General features: G+C 41.4%; 2 protein-coding genes across 4 annotated transcripts; both read left to right on the forward strand.

The window, feature by feature from the left end:
• The first annotated feature begins 1,827 nt into the window (after positions 1 to 1,827).
• On the forward strand, positions 1,828 to 4,167 carry sprb (sepiapterin reductase b). The gene is made up of 4 exons (XM_071481692.1): positions 1,828 to 2,244; positions 2,316 to 2,544; positions 2,653 to 2,940; positions 3,676 to 4,167. Exons 1-4 carry the CDS (start codon positions 2,146 to 2,148, stop codon positions 3,828 to 3,830), a joined length of 771 nt encoding a protein of 256 aa, XP_071337793.1. The 5' UTR covers positions 1,828 to 2,145; the 3' UTR covers positions 3,831 to 4,167.
• A 2,816-nt stretch (positions 4,168 to 6,983) lies between these two features.
• lzts3b (leucine zipper, putative tumor suppressor family member 3b) lies at positions 6,984 to 20,287 on the forward strand. 3 transcript variants are annotated; one of them, XM_071483350.1, is made up of 8 exons: positions 6,984 to 7,199; positions 9,804 to 10,772; positions 12,075 to 12,548; positions 12,636 to 12,803; positions 13,792 to 13,920; positions 15,225 to 15,416; positions 15,652 to 15,882; positions 17,108 to 20,287. In XM_071483350.1, exons 2-8 carry the CDS (start codon positions 9,921 to 9,923, stop codon positions 18,218 to 18,220), a joined length of 3,159 nt encoding a protein of 1,052 aa, XP_071339451.1. In that variant the 5' UTR covers positions 6,984 to 7,199; positions 9,804 to 9,920; the 3' UTR covers positions 18,221 to 20,287. The 3 variants fall into 3 exon arrangements, with proteins under 3 accessions (XP_071339451.1, XP_071339453.1, XP_071339452.1); XM_071483352.1 differs by having other exon boundaries at positions 9,929 to 10,772; XM_071483351.1 differs by having other exon boundaries at positions 6,984 to 7,157.
• Positions 20,288 to 21,467: the final 1,180 nt, after the last annotated feature.

Here is a 21,467-nt window from a genome sequence, read left to right on the forward strand (position 1 = left end):
ACTGGACAATAAACTGGACTGGTCCACCAATACAGAGGCCATCTACAAGAAGGGTCAGAGCCGGCTTTACTTCTTGAGGAGGCTCCGGTCTTTTCATGTCTGCAACAAGATGCTGCTGATGTTCTATCAGTCTGTTGTGGCGAGCACCATCTTCTTTGCTGCGGTGTCCTGGGGTGCGGGCATCAAGGCAAAGGACGCCAACAGACTGAACAAACTCATCAAAAAGGCAGAGTCTGTTGTTGGCTCTAAAACTTGTCACCCTGGAGGAGGTGGTGGAGGAAAGGATGCTGGCAAAACTGCTGGCAATCATGGACAATCCCTCTCACACCCTCCGCAAAACACTGGACAAGCTGAAGAGCAGTTTCAGCAACAGACTCATCCAACCCCGCTGCTCTAAGGAACGATACAGGAAATCGTTCCTACCTTCTGTAATCAGACTGTACAACTCATCTACCTCTGTCAGAGCCAAGATGACACAAGATGACCTGTCACCCTTTGCACTCTAAATCATCACAACACTCCACTCCAAATACTAACTGTATTGATATCATATATCATATTCATACAATATTTGTATCCTTCTTTTTGCACTTTCTATTTACATATGCATATTCATAGTATATTATTATTTATGGTATTTATATCTTGCCATTCTGTATTTTTATTTCTATTCTGTCTACCTCAGTATTCTATTCTATTGTATTTTTGTATTCTAATACACCGGACTGCTGTAACAACCTAATTTCCCTTTGGGGATGAATAAAGTCATCTATCTATCTATCTATCTATCTATCTATTGGAAGCTTCAGCGGGCCAGATTCGGCCCACAGGCCGCCAGTTGACGATCACTGCTCTATGATAAAACAGAGCAATATTACTATCTCACTCACATACCCACTGGGAGTGGACCAGTTTCAGGGTTCCCTAGAATGGAGGTCAGACCCCACAGTGTCACAACCAGGTTTGGGTCCCCACAGTGTGATATAAAGAAGAATAGACATACAAACATATACAAATACACACAAAAACCGCCTCATATACATGTGTACACAGACATAATTACATTTTCAAACAAACCTTTTCTGCTTGTTATGGCAGTGCTCTATGAACTATGAGCTGGTTTCTACAAACCCTTTGACACCATACTGTCAAGGTCTCAGTTGTATTCTCCACCAAGAACGGTCCTATGTAGTCATCATATGCTTTTTTGTAAATGAGTGGAAAGCTCAAAGTGCATTACATCATAGTTTAGGAAGATTCTTCTTTATCTTGGAACTGCAGTACACATTGTTTCTCAAAGCATGCGGTTCATGGCTCATTTTCTCCTCCGCAAGCCTTTTAAATTGAATATATCATGTCAAGAAATGCATGAAGGGATCACACTCCTACATCTAAAACCTAATTCACTCAAAAGATCATTCAGAGCTACTGTACTGGAAGAAACCATTACTGTACATACATATATATGTGCAAGGTCTATCTGTGATCATACTTCAGTGTAGTTTTACAGTATTATTGTGTACTCTCTCTTGGTATATTATGTGTTTATGTTCTTATCTTTTATGATCCTAAACAGTGTTGTTGCTGTTTTATATTTATAAAAGAGGTTTTCCTTCCAGTGACTTATCTTGTGAATGTATGGAAGCTAAAGTGTGCAATATATTTGGTTTATTAAAATATATTAAGTATTTGTTGTCTATGAATAACAGCTTATAAAGTTATTGATTTGCTTTATACTTAATGCAAGACAAAAAAGTGTTTTTGTTTTTTTTAAAAGAAATGTGTTCTAATAGTTTTAAATGTACTTTCCTAAAAGCATTTAGTGATGTGATACACCCCATTTAGAATGTATTCACGTTAGAGTGGAGAGAATGGTGCATCTGATGTGGGAACTGCATCAAATCAATTGAGAAAAACTGTAATTCTCCTGTTTCTTAGTTCCCTTTACTTAAAAGCATTAGGCTAGCATGAAATGCATGAGTGTCGCCTGTTCATGTTGGGCTATAAAAACAGCTCAGTGTTGATGTCTAGAGCAGTGGGCTCTTGTCTTCTCATTTCACTTTAGCTGTAATCCTTTCAGATCCACTTTTTCCACAAATATTCCAGTGACCATCATTATTTTTACCCCCACAGAAATCTGTTGAGATGTCAGACACCTACTCTACAAACCCAAGGACTCTGGGCCGGGGAATCTGTATCATCACCGGAGCCTCTAAAGGGTTCGGACGGGCACTGGCGTGTGAAGTAAGTTCGAAAGTTAAACATAAGAAAGAAAGAAAGAAAGAAAGAAAGAATTTTGCCTTGTGTCCCTCCAGGTGACCCACTTGCTGGACCCTGGCTCTGTCCTCCTGCTGGTGGCTCGCTCTGGGACTTTGTTGCAGGAGCTGAAGGAAGAGCTGCAGAGCTTCACTGACCAACAGCAGCTGACAGTTCACTGCGTCGCAGCTGATCTGAGCACAAGGGAAGGGGTGAATGAAACAGTGAGGATGGCAAAGCATGAGGCTGTGAATGACATTGATCATGTGCTTCTTATCAACAATGCTGGTGAGTCTTGAATGTAAGACTCTGATCTGCCTGAGTAGCTGGTGAAGTGAAGTTAAATCTTACCCATCCCTTTTCCCTCTTTCTCTCTCTCTGTCTTGCTGCTCCCAGGCTCTTTGGGCGCCATTTCCAGGTTTGAGAGTCTCTCAGATCTTGAAAGGGTGGATTCCTACCTGTCCTTTAATATTAGTTCAGCTCTGGTACTGACTGCAGGAATCCTGAAGACATTTCCATGCAGACCAGGCCTGCGATGGAGCGTTGTGAACATCTCATCAGCATTTGCACTGCAAGCCTTACCATCCTGGGCGCTGTACTGCACTGCCAAAGCAGCCAGGAAGATGATGTTCAGTGTGCTGGCTGAGGAGGAACCAAATGTCAAAGTTCTCAACTATTCTCCAGGTAAATTAAAACTTCATATACTGGACAGGAGAACAGAACTAGGACTGTTTTAAAGATTTTGTAATTATGGTTGTTTGTTTTTGATCTTGGAAAAATCAGTTGACAAAATAGTTTCCACTTACTTGTTTGTTCTGACATTTTCAACTGTATCACACAGTTTTCATCAGCAGATGAGGTTTGTAGAGATGTTAATGAACTGTAGATGTTCAAACTTTCAATTTTTCTGAGCATTTTTACTGCTCATCCAAGAGGCAGGAACTGAAAGATACATGGGCCAAAGCTGTCTGACTTAAAGTGACAATATATGACTTTTTTGTTTTAACTTATCACTATGAAGTAAATACTGATTGCACAATATAATGGCTATGGAATAATGACACCATTAGCATTTACATTTGTTCTCTATAAGCCTCGTTTTCACTATGGAAATCTGTCTGCGACCCTGCATGAAATTTCACGGTAAAATAAAGGCTTGATTTGCCGGAAGTGCGCGAAGGGGGAAAGTTTTCCCTTGCCACTGTAACCAGGAAACATTCACAGAAAGTATTTATCTAACCTGGGAGCATAAATATTGCTATTTTGTTTCTCATTGCAATGCAGCACTAACATTTTTTTTAAAAGTAGTATGAACAGCATCTCCAGATTGAATCATCTAGTATGCATGTCATATGGAGGACAAAAATAACCTGTAGTGTTTTCCTAACTCCTAAACATTCTTACTAACTTTTCTTTCAGGTCCCCTGGACACAGATATGCAGGAGGAAATTCAGAGGTTGACAGGCATCAGTCATCATCTGTTTCCATGCCAGGAGTCTGCAGCTAAACTGATGAAGTTGCTTCTCGACAATGACTTCTCCTCAGGGGCACACCATGACTTCTTTGAAGTGTGATATCAATATATAATTTTAATACAATACATACAATATATAGAATGCACTAACTGTGAAGAAAATTCTTGGCATATGCTTTTTTTATACCTGCTCTGTCTGATTAGCTCTTGTTTGCTCATCTATAATTACTCTAATTATGTGATGTGTCCTTTTAAATCAATGTCACATGTTATAGTGTTTTTTTTTTCTGTTTGCTCCTTTTGTTCAACAGATACTTCTATGTTGATACTTTTTCTTTATTGTCGATAAATAAATAAACAAACTTCTTCAACCCAACTGCTGTGTTTATCTTAATAAATGAACATAATTCTGTATCTAGGAATTACTTCCGTAGTCGCAGAACTATTTTACCTCCAAATGTTCATTAAAATAGCACAAAACTTTCATGGACTGGTAGTACTATGCAAAACTGGATAAAATACATCTTTGCATAGGCGGAGTCAATGGAGCTCTTTTAGCTACTGAGGAAATATCGCCATCTATCGCCAACTTGCGGAGCCTTCGGGCTTGAACACAAAACACCTGATGGTTTCATGACTGAGCCTGGAGGGAATGTGAGTGAGAGGGGGAAGAAGAGAGGACAGGAGAAAACCTGTGGACCAGGAGAGGAAGCAGGACAAAAGGAGGAGAGATGATGGAGGGAGTGAGAAAGGAGCGAAAAGCAGAAGTTAAGGAGAGAGGAGAAAATATGTGTGATGAACAACCAGGAGCGGAGGATTGGAGAACTGGGCTGAAGGGGACAGAAGAGGAAGTGAAAGTCTGGAGTGAGGAAGAAAGAAGAAGGGGAGGAGTGAAATAGAAAGTGAGGAAAAGAATGAAGGAGAAAAGATGAGATGAGATGTAAAAAAAAAAAAAAAAAATGTGGAGAAAGCAGGTGAAGAGGAAGAGGGACGGGTGATGAAAATGAGTTGACAAGAGAGGAGTGAAGAAAAGAGGAGGGAAGGAGAGCAGAGGTGGCGGGAGCAGGGAAGAGAATAAGATATGCATTTCATATTTTTGCATCTTCATTACATCTTCTCTGGGGATGAATGAGTTGAGTCTGAGAGTGTGAGAGAAGAAGAAAACAGGGAAGAAGAATAGAGTGACCAGCGGTTGATCAAATAAGTGCTGTACGATAGTTTTACAGAATATGGATGCAATGCTATTCCTTAAAGAAACTGAATATAACTTAAGTAAATGTTCTTCTCTTGGCTTGATCTTCACTTCAGAGCATTGAAGACATTTACTTGGCATATTTGTGGATCAATTCTTGTTCAGTTAGAGCAGCCCAGATCATTATGGCCTGGATTTAAATGTACATTTGTCAATTTAACATCAATTCTGTGAACCCTACTCTAGCGTAGTGTAATGAAAATAGGTTTCAAGATTAGTAATGCTGTTTTTGTCAAACTCCCCAAATAGGAACACCACAACACCTGTTTTTAGGTGACAGGAGTAGAAATGAGTCATCCTCAATATTTGTTGTGTTGTGGTTTTAGAATGATGGAAACAATTATGTACAAAATATGATGCAGGCCCTGGAAATGTCCTTTTCCTGGGCAACCTATCATGTTTTCCCCAATGACTTGGGGAAAATGGCTTGAAAAATAGAGGAGCACGTCCCCCAACACCTTTAAGTTTGGACTAAGCCCAGAAATGAAAAACCGTGCTGGCTACCCTGCCCTGGAGTTTTGATTTGATTTGACTCCATGCGTACCCTTGTTCCTCAGATGTTCCTCTCTCATCCTGCAGGGGGCACACTGCTGTTCATTTTCCTCTCCTTATGGTCAGGAAAGAGCTGCAGTACATAGAGAGTAAGAGATAGCAGGCAAGGATTTAACGAGCATAAGATACAAATACCTTTATGAAAATGCTGAAAGACAACACCCCAGTGAGCACATAAACAGAAGACAGCATAACAGGAAAGTAAGTGAAGCTTTTAGGCAATCAACAACAACTGAGAAGTAAACCCAGTTCTCCCCAGCTGAAGACGGAGGGACCTCATTCACATTGAAGGAGAGGTGTGCTGTTGTGTACTTGTGAATTTGTGGTTTGGCAGTAGTGTTGTGTCTTCTTGTAAAGTTGTGTGTTGGTGTGGCATGAAGAATATTTTGCCCAGAGGAGGAGAAATGTGCCATGAAGTGCTATGAATGAACAGTATCTTTTTTTATAAAAAACCTGTGAGAAAAGATAAAAGTATATGGTAAATGGATTGTTGTGGGCGTGCAAGAAATTTGCACCATGCATTCTCCATCCTCCATCTTGTGGCCCAGTCTTACAATGGGGCTGTGTGTCAGAATCTAGTTTTAAGACCTGACCCGCTTTTGTTTATATTGTGCACCTTTGTTTTAAAGCTGTGTTTTATCAAATTGCTTTAATTAATACACAGAAAACTTCAGGGCAGGTTTGTATTATTCATCACAGAAGAACTATAAAGCTGCAACTAACAATCATTTTCACTCATTGGGTCTGACAATTATTATTTCTTTAATAACTGACGGATGGTTCAGCGTATAAAATGTCACCTGCTCAGCAGGCGGACACAGTTAGTGACCAGCTGGAAGACATAGTGGAGTTTTTAGAAGCTGAAGAGCCAGAAAAAGAGTGAATACCAAGTTTAGATTCAGAAACAAAACTCCAATGAATGACAGTCTCTGTCTCTACTGGGTGTTTACAGGCTATAGACATGTTCACTACAACAGCTTGGAAAAAACAAAAAACAATGTGTGCTTAAATTTAGAGAAGCATCACGCTTCTTTCTTCAGAATGGGTGAGACTGTCATAATCAATCTGTGATTCGAACTGAGACGTCACGAAAGACTCAAGCACCGAGTAAACTGTGAAATGGAGAATGACCATTGAGACAATAAAATAAAATAAAATAAAAATAAATACAATCATTAACACGCTGTGGGCTTACAAACATTAATAAGAACAAGCATTTTATCTGGTGATCAGTCTAGCATCACTACCTTTTCCATTCAATGTCTCATCCACATCCATCCATCCATCCATCCATCCATCCACCCAGGGACTGTATATGACACTATAGGCTTTTCCCGAGGGAGACCACTGGATGAATGCCAAAAGGGGGCGTTTGTATCATGCAGCCGGAGGGGCGGGACCAGAGGTGGGTGTGTGTCTCTCAGCTGATGCGCGTATCAACCGACCGACTCCATCATCAGCATCCGACGCTGACAGCGGTCGAAGACAGCATCCCTAACATTACCGACCCACGGTAACATCGCAGGATAATTCAGAGCCCGGCCGACCAGGACTGACGTTGCTGTCTTGTGACAATATTGTTTACTGAAGCTGCCATCTTACAAACCGCCGAGCTGCAAAATAGTGAGTAGCCTTTGATGATGGATCGCCAGGATGCTACAATCGGTAAATCAAAGCTACTGCATGATTCGTCGTCAATGTCAATGACGCTGTGCATTTTGATTTAGCTTTATTTATTTCCTATTCAGCGAGGGTCGTGCGTTTGTTTTTTGTTTTTTGGGGTTTTTTTTTTTTTTTTCTTTTTCTTTTTTGTTTTTTTTTCCTTCTTCCTCTTTTTTTGTCTCAGGCCTAGCGAGTAATTGTTTGGGAGCGCAGTCGATTCAGGGCTTGATGCGGATGCTGCTAAAGCCGCCCTTGCCGCCCAGGGATGCAGAGAAAAAGGGAGAGAGAGAGGGAGAGGGAGTCGTGAGGGGAGGGAAATGAGGCAGAGCAGTAGATAGATAGGCAGTGTATTTTACTACTACTACTATTCACCCGAGTGGAAGTAAACCTCTAGTAAATGGGCTGAGAAGGGGAGGTGCAATGGCATGACTGCGTTGGCTATCTGTCTATCTGTTTATCTATCTATCTATTTATGTATCTATCTATTTATGTATCTATCTATCACAAACCAGGCTGATATGTTAGTGTAAGATCTTGATGTGAATCCTGTAATTCAGTGTAGTTGAGGGCTACAGATTATAGCAATGTAAACATGACAACATGGACATTTATGTCTGCAACCACACACTGAACAAACGTGTGTGTGTGGTGTGTGTGTGTGTGTGTGTGTGTAGTCAGAGTCAGAGTTTCCACTTTATTAGGAACACCTAACTAAAAACTGATGCGAGTGAACCGAGGGACTTACTGGGAGAGATGTAGTGGTTACATGGTCAGCATCCTGAACCTCTAGAGTAGACCAACAGACACACAATAATGCAGTATAGTTCGACTACATAGCAAACTGCAGCCTCTGAATACCCTTTTATTAGGTACACCAAGCTAAAAATGTAAGTATTTCTGATCTTTTTGTTTTTTTGGAGGATGTAGCTTGTGCTGCTGTTGAACTGCATCCCACTATCCAGAGAGGTGGTTCTAATATTTTGTCCGTACCATAATTAAAAACAGTAAGGGTAGTCTAAATATTAGAACTACTTTTAAACAAGGTTCAGATAAGCTTGTTAGGGGGCCCTGGAAGAAACATGAGCTGTGGGCCACGATTGAGCCCCTAGAGCCTCAGAAACCAACCAGTATATCCCAACTGTCAGTTGGACTGTGACTGTTTGAGTAAACATAAATTTGTTCATGAATGTGCTTTAGGGAACATTATTTCAAATGAGAGTATAGTAAGTAGTGGGCTAACAATGTTATAGTAGATTTTGATATAGGGCCCCTGTGTAAGACAGAACCTCTACTTTCAAAAACATGTGAGAACCATTAGACATTTACCATTTCGATTTTTATCCATCGGTGCAGATTGCTAAACAAAATTGCAGCTTATCAAATTATCACAAAGTAACTGCCTCACAGACAACTTTGGTAGTGAGTATAACACAATAGTATAACAACACAACAAACTACATCCTTCAAAATGAACAAATGGGCCTGTTGTATTATAGTGCATTCATTTTAGCCAGGTGTACCTGATGAAACTGGCGACTGAGTGTAAACTCAGAGGATGGACACATTAACAAGAATACCCGTGCACTACAGCTTCGTGCAAACTAATAGCCCACAGCAGCCCTGCAATAGATGTTGCTTTTGATCCAGTCACACCATCCCATGTCCCATACACAACCAGTGATTATAGCTTCAAAATTTGCCATCGATTTAACCCTAATGTGTTCAACAGCTGTAAAAACATAGTTAACAGTTGTCTTATCACCTTCATGCTTCATGAAATCTCTAATTTGCTTATTAACCCAGTATTGAAGTGGATGTCCATTACAGAAAAGGACACATCACCTCTGTTTGGGGTCTCAGAGACCATGTTTTTTTATATATGCTCTAGATCTGTAATTGGTGTTAACACAGCACTAACCCTAAACTAAGTCTATGTGAATTTCTGCTATGACAGTTGTATAGAAGTTTGTTCATAAGCGGTCTGACAAAGAGTTAGGCAGCTCTGAGGTTTAACTGACTCCAAACATATGTAATTTCATATAACAAAAATGATAAAACAGTTCCCTGCAATAACAATGCTTTATTTCCATGTTTATTTATTATTGGTTGCAAGGCTGTAGTTTTGCATCGTATCAGACGTGTTTAATGTAGGTAGTTCTTTATTTGTGTCCACGAAAAAAAGTACAAACAAACAAGTAAACTCCTCTAGTTCAAAAAAGCTATTGGAAACAAAACTCAGTGTACTTTTTGTTTCAGAAGGTGCGAGTGCCCTCCTCACTTCTTATAACTGCACAGTTTTATACACTGCAACTCAAACAAAATCAATCAAAAATAACTCATTCTTAACTACAGAAACAAAAAGCAACACAGTGATTTGTTTCTATTGGCATCATTAAACTGGAGGACAGTTTTATTTTTACACTTTATTTATAAACAAGGTTGTCCAGACTTTAGCTATCTGACCCTTTTCATTTTTAACATGGTGGGAGGACCACGCTGCCCCTGTATGTGGGCTGGAATCTATTCTGCATTAGCTATTATTGTATAACTAGCCATTATGCAATTACAATATTGTATAACTCCTTTCGTTTTTCTGTGTTCCTCTAGTGTGTGTGCCCCCACTACCTGCATTAGGTTGTGATGACCCACACTACTTCCAAATGTATCTGTGACCCTCCCCAATCCTGACTCCTAACCTCTAATCCCTGACCTTTGACCCTCACTATGGGCAGTGTTGGCAGTGGGGTGGCAGGAGAGCAGGAGTTTGCCATGAAGTCTGTGGGCACGAGGACCACCCTCCCCCGTGCCCCTCCTCTCTCACGGCGTTGCCCTGCCGACCGCAGCTGCAGTGCAGAGCGGCTGCCCCGCCCCCCGGCGACTATATCAGACGGGACGGCTTCTAGCGATGAACGAGGGAGTGTTAGTATCGGGACTGGGACCTGTACTGGGACTGACCGGCCCACCGAAACAGCCTCCTCCACCAACACTGAATGTACCATGGCAGCCCCGTCCAACAACAACCAGTTGGAGTGTGGCAACGGAGCAGGCAGGAGGGAGAGGGAGTGGGAGAGGGAGAGGGAGAGGGAGAGGCAGCGTGAGAGGGGGAGAGACAGGGACCGGGACCGAGACTGGGACCGAGAGAGGTTAGAGAGGGAGCGAGAGAGGGAGAGGAACCGGGAGAGGGAGAGGGAAAGAGTTGAGAGGGAGAGGCTGGAGCGGGAGAGGGAGCGGGAGAGGGAGAGAGCCAGAGAGAGGGAAAGAGAGAGAATCGAGAGGGAGAAGATAGAAAGGGAGAGGGAGCGAGAGAGGGAACGGGAGAGGGAGAGGGAACGGGAGAGGCTGGAGAACGAGAGGATGGAGAGGGAAAGAGAGAGGGAAATGCAGGCTGCAGGTCTAGATGTTTGTGGGAACATTGTGGGCCGTGGAGGAAATGAGAAGAACAGCGTTGGCATGAACCACCACCAGCACAGAGAGATGGCAGCCGGCAGAAGTGACAGCGAAAACAATCCAGCCAGCCATAACCCTCCGAACCACAACCCGCCCAAGATCCTGCCAGTGTCGGGAAAACTGGAGCAGGTACCTCAAGATATAGCACAGTGGTTTCCAACCTGGGGATCAGCATCCTGAAAAGAGGATGTAAATCCAATCTAAGATGATTAGTAGGAGAGTGGTGGGCAAAAAACAAAAAACAGAACACTTTTAAACAAATTATGTTTATTTTTTGTAATTTTATCTAACTTTTCTTTAACCACTTTTACCTCCTCACGCCTTTAAAAACTATTGCAATCTGAGAAAGGAAAATCCCTCTTAAATTGAACTGCTCATAGATATGCTACCTGTTACAAGGGGTCACAAGCAAAAAAGTTTGGGAGCCACCAGGGTGGAGTATGTGTTTACATTTTGAACATTTAAACAGCTGGTTCCGATTTTTCAAGTCTGTCTTCAATTCAATATTTGATGGATGCTGAAAGAGTTGCTGTAATAATTCCTCCTCTCCATACTGACCATGAGATGCTCCCTTCCTAGTGTGATTCAGATGGAAATGACAGTGGACAAAATTCACAGTCCTTATTCTGTCGAAGAATGCTTTCAAAATTTCAGCCAAACCTATTGAGGAGCAGCGGGGTTAATATAAAATTTCCTCTCTGCGTCACTGTCCCTCTACTGCAGTTCAGGAAAAAGTGTCCAAACAAAGAGGGAATTTCATACTCAAGGGCTATGAATCTGCATCGCAAAGATACATAAAAAATTAACAGGAATGCTGACTTAAAAGTCTGAATTAGCCAAATCATTCAAAAAACGTGCAGTCTTTTGCATAACATTCCCTCCTTGTTCCAAACAGTGTTTTCTTGCTGAGCTGTGGTGGGCAGCTAGTGACAACAAGAGGGAACTTCTTACTAAAAATACTATAAGTTTGGAAGATACTCTTTTCATTTGGCTATTTCAGGCTGCTGAACTTACATATTAACTTTGGCTGAACATAAGAATGCGCAGAGGGAGAACTGTCAACCCCATTGTCTTACACTGGAGGATTCACCTCACAGCCATTATGGATAGCAAGAAAGAATATAGCTACCAATAACAGGCCATGGACAAGTGAGTATTGTATTAAGACACACTTGAAAAAATCTAAAAACTCTTGAAAAAAAAAACCTTTAAAAAGATGATTAATGCCATCTGCCACTTACCTGTTTACAGGGATTAATGTGCCTCGAAAGATAAATCACGTGCATCTCAAGCAGTTCCAAAAATATCATAACATGTGTTATTGTTCTTAACACATCCCAATGCTGAACTTTATCACTGAAACTTTTACTGCAGTGTACTATATCTTTCTCTCAGTGTCCTTCTTTCCTTCGTCCTCCATCTATTTCGCAGGCAATGCAGAACAACTCAGGCCTTGTTCGTCCCTCTGCCTTCAAGCCGGTGGTTCCCAAGAGCTTCCACTCCATGCAGAACCTGGTGGGCCAGGCAGGAGGGGCTGGGTGCGAGGGCAAGCCTGAGGCGAGGAGTGAAGGGTTCAGTGAGAGCAGAGGAGGCAGGAGAGGCAGGGACGGAGGAGGAGGAGGAGAATCAGGGGAGGTCCCAGAGGCCCTGCTCCTGGACCAGGACAGCCCAGTGAGGGTCAGCAGAAGTGAGGGCGGGGGAAATGGTAATGAAGTGGTTCAGGGAGGGATGTCCGATTCAGGGAGAAACTCTCTGACCAGCCTGCCCACCTACACAGGCTCGGGGTCTGGTTGTGGGCCCCCAGCCGTCCTGGGGCCTCTCAGTGCTTCCACTAGTCACATCAACAGGTTGGGAATGGCTGGGGCAGCTGCAGTCCTGGACAAGCTGGAAAAACCTGGCTACCAGGTACAGTCATCATCCATACTCACTCAGTCTGCTCCATTATGCACATTATTGTTATCACCTTTAATGTATTGGGATGTGTTCCTCCAGAACGGCCTCAGCGCCTCGGACAGTGGCCGGTCCTCCTCGGGAAAGAGTTCCTCGTCCTATCAGAGGCTAAGCCACCTGAGTGATGCCCCAGCACCTCTACGCCCCTCCCCCTCCTCTGATGACATCATCCAGGACTTGGAAGACCGCTTGTGGGAGAAAGAGCAAGAGGTCAGAGACCACTCAGACATGTCCAATTTGCTGTTGTTTCTACTTAGGGGCACTCCATTAAAAAGAAAGAGGACATTTGCCAGCATTTAAAGAGTAAGTTCATCTTAATGAAAAAGTCACATAGACATTTTTGGTTTTATTTTCTTAGGTTCTAAGATCTCAAAGATCTCAGAGTTTCGGCTCCCACACCTAAACATTTTGTGGTGCCCATAACAGTGTCCCTGTTACTCTGGATAATCCATAGACTTCACCAACACCTGTTTTCGTAGTAACTGTTTCTTCGGTATGAAGTAATTCAAATAAAAACTATCCAGTCAATTATCCAGGACATTGTTTCTGGACAGACACTGTGCTGATTGTTTTTTAAATGTATATTGCGATTGTCATGAACACCACAAACAAATTTCCATTTGCCTTCATTATGTTGTGGTGGCAGATATGTCTCTGAGACAGATATGTCAAAACGAATGTAAAAAATGTAATTGGCTAAAGTGTGCACTGATGTGCTACTTCATGCACCTGCAACCTTGTAGCCCTTGTGTCAGGTGGAAAATGTATAAACATAAATGTAAAACTTAGCACATAAAACTGGCATTATCACAGAAAATGCATAATATATTTTTTTGATCTGAGTCGTTCATCAAACTGAATGAAAATCCAGGACTCATTTTTTTTTTGCAAAGGGAAAAGGGGGGAAAGTGTAGCAGGCTATTTGCATTGCTAGATACCACAAGATGCTAAGTGGGAATTATTTTTTGTAATTTGGATGAAAGGACCCTTCAGCATAACCAAACTGTGTTGTTCAGTTTTGGATGATAAATGTACTCTAAGCAGCAAACCAGTAAATAATGTACAGTGCATTAGTCAGAGAGCTTGAAGTTGCACTTTGTTGTCACTTTTTCTCTTTTCAAACTTTTGATGTGAAGCAAAGCGGTGGTAATGGAGGACTCTACTTTTACTATTTAAATGGCTTCTTCTTTTCTACCAGGTGCAGCATATGCGCAGAAACCTGGACCAAAGTGAGGCAGCAATCATTCAGGTGTTTGAGGAGAAACAGCGTGTCTGGGAGCGACAGATGGACGAGTTGAGACAGAACTACGCGTCACGCCTGCAACAGGTGACCTCACTACATACTTTAATCCAACAAAACAATAGCAAGATGCCACTTTGTCCCAATGCAACCCATGTGAAATCTTGGAAGAATGTGGTGAAAATCAGATTTTTGAGGATGTGGGAAAAAAGTTGGAAAAAGTTTGATTAAAAGATTTCATTCTTACGAGACAGTTTAAAAGTGTAAGAAGTTGGAAGGTAACTATCCTGCATCTTAAGTGAAATTCTCTGAGTGACATGTTGACCAAACAACAATTAAAAAGCCTTATGTTCTCTTAGCATTTCATATTACTGGAATTGCTATTTCGTATTTAGAATGATATTATGTATTTATTGGTATGTATAGCACTTTTCCACTTATCATCTTGAAATTTATTTTGTTTCCACCCCCCCCCCCAAAAAAAAGACTAGAATTAACGCCTGGTGGTTGTATCCGCGAGGCCGCCACACAGACATGTTTCAAATTACACCCCTGTTTATCCAGCATTATGTAAAATATTAACCATTTGTGTGAAATTTTGTCATAATTGCTGCATGAAGTCTGGAGTAATGGAAAAAAGGGTTTTGTGAGGTCACACTGACCTTGACCTTTGGTCTTTGACCACTAAAATGTAATCAGTTCATCCTTGGGTCCAAGTGAACAATGGTCACAAATTTGGAGAAGTTCCCTCAAGGAGTTGCAGAGATATTGCATTCACAAGGCCAAACCACATTTTGCAAGGTCACTCTGACCTTGACCTTTGACCTTTAAACACCAAAGTGTAATTAGTTCATCCTTGAGTCCAAGTGGACATTTGTGCCACATTCGAAGAAGTTCTGTTAAAGCATTACTTAGATATTGTGTCCATCAGAATGGGACGAAGGAGGGACAAAGGAATACGAGAGAAAGCTGTTAGACCACTTTAATGTTTTAATCTATGATCATGTGATCAAATTTGCCAGGTTCCTGAAATTATATTACACTGAAAGCTTCAAGTATGTCCTTTATGAGGAAGCAGTGCTGACAAGCAACATGTGGATATGAGGAGAGACATTTTGTGCCTTAAAACTGGTGTAAAAGCTGTGACTTGCTACATAGTAGTCGGAACCGCTCCAGGGTTTTGAATAAGTTAATGCAGGTAAACGCAGTTAAAATGCAGCATTATCTGAAAGGCAATTAGACCAAATCTGTCCTAGATAGTCAACACTTAATGGCTTATAGAATCTCATGGATTCAGGTACAAGATTAAGTTGGGTCTTTACATGTAAGTTCTACATATAGATACATACCATCAAAACTTACACTGTGTACGTATGTTTTCTTTTTTGCAGGTTACGCGGCGTGCTCAGCGCTCCCAGACTGCCCTGCAGGCCCAGATAAGCCGCCTGTCCCAGGACAAGAGGAGGCTCCAGGAGGAGATGGCTGCTCTGTTGGCCCAGAGAGAGGAGCTGGAGAGGAAATGTCTGGATTACAGAAAGGAGCAGGCCGACATCTTGCCTCGTCTGGAGGAGACTAAGTGGGAGGTGAGACATGAGTATATAAGTTATTGGGCTGGACTAGTTCAGTAAAACTTTGTCAGGGCTACATCATGGTCGACTGGGCAGTGAAGCACTGAGTAAAGGGGTGTGTGTGAAGCTGCCTATTTCTGTAAGTTTGTGCAACCCACTTGTATGCATTGGGAGAGTTAGGATATTTACCACAATACTTTTAATGCTAAAAAAATATCACAAACTCACCCACTCATTCCTTGTGTGGCAGGTGTGTCAGAAGGCAGGAGAGATCTCACTGCTGAAGCAGCAGCTGAGGGAGAGTCAGGCTGAAGTGACCCAGCGAGCTGGAGAGATGGTGGCCCTAAGAGGCCAACTGAAGGAGCTCAATGCCCAGCTGAGGGAGCGGGAGGAGGCCATGCTGGGCCTGAAGGACTCCTATAGCACCAAGAGTCTGGAGCTGGAGAAGTGTGAGGGAGAGCTGAGGAGGACTCTGTCAGAGGTAAGTTTTCAGTAACACTTTAATTAGGACACAGGACACAAGCAGACAAATAATGTACAGAAGTTAACAATGCACTAAAACAGTCTACAAACATAATAAAAATCATTTACTATTTGTCAGGTTCCTAATCATATTTCAGAATTGGTATTGCAACCAAAGCATATGGCTTCATAGTATCCCACAATTAAGTATACAGAGCAGATAAAATCACCTTTAGGTGTTTGAGTCCTTAAGTGAATGAAATGCAGTGCCAGCCCAGCATTTGAAAATATGAGTTTAGTTTGTTTTATAACAGTCTAATCACCAAATCTACACAGAAAACTAAGACTCACTCAGTTTGGTCACAATATCAAACGAGATCAATTGGCCAGAATAAATATTTGAGAGACTGTCATTCTTATCTTTATTTTATGATTATGAGCAGCATTGTCAAGGATTGTAATTTTTTTTTATGATACATCCTGTATATGTCTGCCTTTGTCATCAGCCAGCATTGATGCTATTAAGTGCCTTTTCTGGTATTAAAATAATATTAATTATGATACTTTTATAGCCCAGTAGGTCATCACTGTTCTCTGGTTGGAAAATCTGATTTATGTCATCAGTGTAGAAATGTAAATAAGTATTTATGGACAAGATATCATTCTCACTGTTTGGTGAAAAAGACCAAATTTTAAAAAATCACCCAAATATGCATGAAACAAACCACAAGCTGTAGGAGCTAAGGCTTATATCATTCTAGATCTATGATGATAATCTTGGTCGACTTCAATAAAGGCTTTAGAAGGGTTTGCAAAAACATCAATACAATGTTGATGGCAATCCAAAGCAAAATTTACAGCAAGTGAGATTGCAGGATTGGGATGCTTACCACTTAATCTAGATTGTTGATCATTTAATCCTAGAAATCCTTCGAAGGGATTCCAAAAACTTGGCAAGGAGACAAGGACAAATTGGGGATTGTGCTACATTGTATATTACAGCTGCTACACTTTTTTCCTTTGTACTGTATGAGCTCATAAGCAGCTTACACACTTACAATAAATATATATATTTCATTACTAAAGAGGCAGAAAGTTTAAGAGCAACACTCGTTTGATAAGTCGGTTTACAATTAATGCAATTATCAGAAACTATTTTTATCAGAGCACACATAGAATGAGTTTTCTACATGTAAAACTGAAATAGATTTTCCATGATAACCTGTACCTGTTCCTTTCCTCAGGTGTCCATCCTTAGAGAGAAGCTGGGTGTATTTGAGGCAGAGGTGCTTAGTTTAAAGCGTGCTCTGAATGAAGTGAGCAGAGGAGCAGAAGTTGTTGTGAGCCCTAACCTAGCTGCTGCAGGTCTTTTGCCACCATGGGGAGCTGTTCACTGCCCACGTAACCCCACAGAGCCCTCGACCAACTCCCTCACCCCCACCTCTGACACCCTGCTGAGTCTTCAGAGTGATGAAGCTAAAGCCCAAAGGCAGGAAGCCCAGAGACAGGAGAGGCAGCAACGTGAAGAAGCTCAATGGCGCGATGTGCAGCAACGGCAAGAGGCCCACATGCAGCAGGACATCCAAATGCGTCAGGATGCACAAATTCGACCTGAGGCCCAACTCCGACAGGAAGCCCAGCTTCGTCAGGAGGCTCACCTCCGCCATGAAGTCCAAATCCGTCAAGAGGCCCAACTACGCCAAGAAGCGCACCTACGTCAAGAGGTGCAGCTCCGTCAGGAGGCCCAGCTTCGTCAGGAGGCCCAGCTTCGCCATGAGGCCCAAATGCGTCAAGAGGCCCAGCTACGTCATGAGGCCCAACTCTGCCAGGAGGTACAACTGCGTCAGGATGCCCACCAGCCACAGCGGGTCCATGAGGGTCACTGGGATGAAGCAGGGGAGCTGCGCAGGCAGCTAGAGCAGCTGCAGGCCGCATTACGGCTGGAGCGGCAGCAACGGGAACGTCAGGCCCTCAACTTTGACCAGGAACGACACACCTGGCAGGACGAGAAGGAACGGGTTTTGAAATACCAGGCACAGCTGCAGCTCAGCTATGTGGAAACGCTGCAGAAGAACCAGGCTTTGGAAAAACGTATGAGCCAGCTGGGGGCCAAACCAACCACAACCTCCACCCCCACCACTATTACAACTACCATCACCACCTCCTCCAGTTCTCCACCTCCACCACCAGCCCTCTCACCTCTGTCTCCTCAGTCCCCACCCTCTATTGCTGCCCCCATTGCCCTCACCCTGTCCCCACCTTGTGAAGACCAGAAGGGCCCTCCTTCTCTCCACCAGCTTGCTCCTCCCTGGGCAGGACCCTCACGGCTGGAGAGGATAGAGTCCACTGAGATATAGAGACAGCTCCATGAAACGGTTTCAGAGTACCAAGTTTAATACACACACAGCGACATGGCCTCTCACACAAAACCCATTGAGCATACAGTAGAAAATTATTTCAGTCTACAATAGAATAAATCTGTACAGTCTGACATACTTTTCAAAGCAACTATAGACACTAAACAGCAACAAAGCCGACTGTAAAATCCACCGTTATCAGTTACAAGCAGATCATCTGAACAGGAAAATGAATCACAGTCAATCTCTCAATCATTTTTCAACTTTTTAAGAAGCCTTTCTCTCTCTAGTTGCACCCAACTACATTATACATAATCAGTGTTCATGAAAAGTGTGCCATACTGATGGATGGCAGAAAAACATGTCACGATGACAATGTTTAGATTACAGCACTAATACAGGGGTCATTTAATTCCCATGCTAGAAAAGGACCAAGACAATCAGGGATATTGTCAGAAATGATCAACAAGAATATTATGCGGTATTTATTCATTGTAAGTCTGTGTCAATGGTAATGTAAAAGTAGAATTAGTGGTCAGAGTGTGTGATGTTAACTTGCATTTTTGGCCAGAGAACGCCTTACTCCATTCTTTCCAGCATGTATAAGAGAATAAATAATGCTGGAAATAGATGATAAAAAAATATCAAGAGTATGATTATTATTTTCAGTGCTTTAATTATAATATCAGCAAACAAGTTACACAACATCATTACACATGGCTTAACTATTTCTTTTAAATCCCAGCGATGTTGACATTAGAGGTCTCACAGACTGATTCTTGAATAATTTTTTTAATCGTTTCATGCACAGGGTCCAACATGCATGACCCATTTAAACACATCATTAAGACCAACAGAGTTTATATTTTCTACAAATTGAATTAAATAGATATGTTTAGCAGATAATCAACCCAAGCTGGATATAGAATACGTTTAAAGATGTGGGAGAACTTGGTTCGCCTTCACTGCAGATTGTCTGCTGTGACTAAAAACGAACGCTAGAGGTCATTAGAGAGCTTTCACGGCGCTCCCCAACTCAAATTTCTTCTCATTGAACTTCAAGGAGAATGTGAATGGAAGTACACAATTTGAATTTGGTTATTATGATAATTGTGTCATTCAATTTGTACATTCACAGCCAAGAAGTCTGAGAGAGCAGTCAGTATCCCCAAAGTTAAAAACATTTTATAGAATGTATGATATACTAGAAAGAAATACTTATAATAGTTATAGATTGTAAATGTGTGTATGAGAGAGTGTATGTGCGCAAGGGGGTGTGTGCATGTGTGTATACATATGAAAAGCTTCAGCTTATGAGATTGAGGATAGAGGGACTAGTGGCAATACAGCAAGTGGAGATATATTAAGAGCAAAGGGATTTTCTTAAAGTACAGGAAAATGTACATCAAAGCTTGACACGAGCAGTGAGGCTGAAATTTCTAACTGAGGGAGTCTGTATATCCTGGAGAATTCTACTTTCTTCTGTATAGATCATCTAGACAAAGCAGAGGAGAGGGAAGTTTTTAAAAAAAAAAATCATAAAAGTGGGGTGTCTGCCTCTTTTAAGGGAGCATTCAGGCTAACTGCACTATGTAGTGTCCTACACACAAGTTATGATGTACAGTAGACTCAGATGTGAATATCATGGCTTTTATATGTGTTGTTTATGCCAGCATACAAAGATGTTGCTCAAGAATATTAACTTATCTCTAAGGTATTACATAGTATTATCATCTTTATTACTGTTATTATATTATGGTGAACTGACAGAGAAAATATGTGCCATTCGAGCTTTCCTTTATGTGTTTTTTTTTTTACTGTGTAGATAGCCTATTGGCCTACCATAATGGTGCAATCATAGCAACCCTGTCCAAAAATGATGTTCCTTTTGATGTAGGTGATAAATGTAGTTACAGTAATGCATTGTTGAGAGAACAAAATGCTACCGATTTTATACATGTTTCAAATTTATTGTTTGCATTTATGTTACTAGTACTGTTCTGGCTTGATTAAAACCACCCCTTTGTTAAAATTCAGCAGAACTAATAAAGATATGTGAATAATTCAGCACTTTTCGTCACTGAAGAAATTATTTGTCCTGTTGTGAAGACTCAACAAGAGTTTAAGAGTTGATGAGTAAATCTCAGGGATTGACCTGCTCAGTGGTAGAAGAGGCAATCAGAACTGGTACTTCTACTGATATAGTAACAACATCACACTGTAGAAATACCCCATTATGAAAAAAAGTACCGCATTGACAATTTTACTGAAGTAAAAGTAAAGTATTATCAAATAAGTATCCAATGTTATTATTATATATTGTGTTTTTCTTGTTTATTAGTACTGATACTTAACATCTGAGCATCATTTTAATGTAGGTATAATTGGTTTAGGTAGATACCATTTAATCATTTATGTACTTGAGTAGATGCTTTCCACCACTGGAGCTGGCTGTATAAAATCTATAAATGTATGCAACCTGTGAGGAGGGGTTGCATACATGTAGACACACCAGCGTTTTATCGGGTTGTAAACCAAAAAGGCCTGGAGCCATTGTTCTGTCAAACAGTATAAGGAATACTGCTCTTAAAAGGCTTAATAACATGTTTGGCTTAACATCCTCTGGGGTGAAGCAGTAGAATGAAGATACCCAGCGCTGAAATTATTTAAGAAATAGTGTAATAGTCCTCAAACCAGGGAAGTCTATGTTCTTCCCTGGAAACAGCATGTATCCTACTGAGGTGTCCTTATAATCTTGCAAGTGGCAGGGTTACATCTTGTAAAGATCAGCCTGTGGTGTTGCAACAGATGGTCCAGCCCCCACAGAGCCCTGATCTCAACATCACAGAGTCAATCTGGGATTACATGAAGACACATTGAGACAGTGCTGTTTAATAGTCACAGCAAATGTTGATTTGATTTACTTTACTTTGTTTACTGCACTTGGAGTTAACTGATAGATAAAGATTATTCATGGCATTACTCTTGAGAGCATCCTTTACTTTTAGTGCTTTAAGGTTTTACAATGTACTGTAAGCCCACATCTCTGAGAAGGATATGATAGACAAGAGCTATTTGTAGATGTCTAAAACGTAAAAAGACTTGTTTGCCGTAGACTTAGTGAGGAACACATAAATGTCAGCGGGCAAACAATTGAATTAATATAATTCCTACATAATTAACTCAACATCTGTCGCATCCCCTGAACACTGACAAATTATTATTATAAATGTGAAGCATGTCCCTT

This window comes from Trachinotus anak, unplaced genomic scaffold, assembly GCF_046630095.1.
Source record: "Trachinotus anak isolate AG129_WGS33_773 ecotype Australia unplaced genomic scaffold, CSIRO_AGI_Tana_v1 ptg000008l, whole genome shotgun sequence".
In the NCBI taxonomy this organism is placed as follows: Eukaryota; Metazoa; Chordata; class Actinopteri; order Carangiformes; family Carangidae; genus Trachinotus; species Trachinotus anak.

Excerpts from the sequence above, each read along its gene's own strand:
- sprb (XM_071481692.1), top strand. The coding sequence starts at position 2,146 with ATGTCAGACACCTACTCTACAAACCCAAGGACTCTGGGCCGGGGAATC. Across the intron at positions 2,245-2,315 it reads GACGGGCACTGGCGTGTGAA|GTGACCCACTTGCTGGACCC; the intron begins GTAAGTTCGAAA and ends GTGTCCCTCCAG. Across the intron at positions 2,941-3,675 it reads AGTTCTCAACTATTCTCCAG|GTCCCCTGGACACAGATATG; the intron begins GTAAATTAAAAC and ends CTTTTCTTTCAG.
- lzts3b (XM_071483350.1), top strand. The coding sequence starts at position 9,921 with ATGGGCAGTGTTGGCAGTGGGGTGGCAGGAGAGCAGGAGTTTGCCATG. Across the intron at positions 12,804-13,791 it reads TGTGGGAGAAAGAGCAAGAG|GTGCAGCATATGCGCAGAAA; the intron begins GTCAGAGACCAC and ends CTTTTCTACCAG. Across the intron at positions 13,921-15,224 it reads ACGCGTCACGCCTGCAACAG|GTTACGCGGCGTGCTCAGCG; the intron begins GTGACCTCACTA and ends TCTTTTTTGCAG.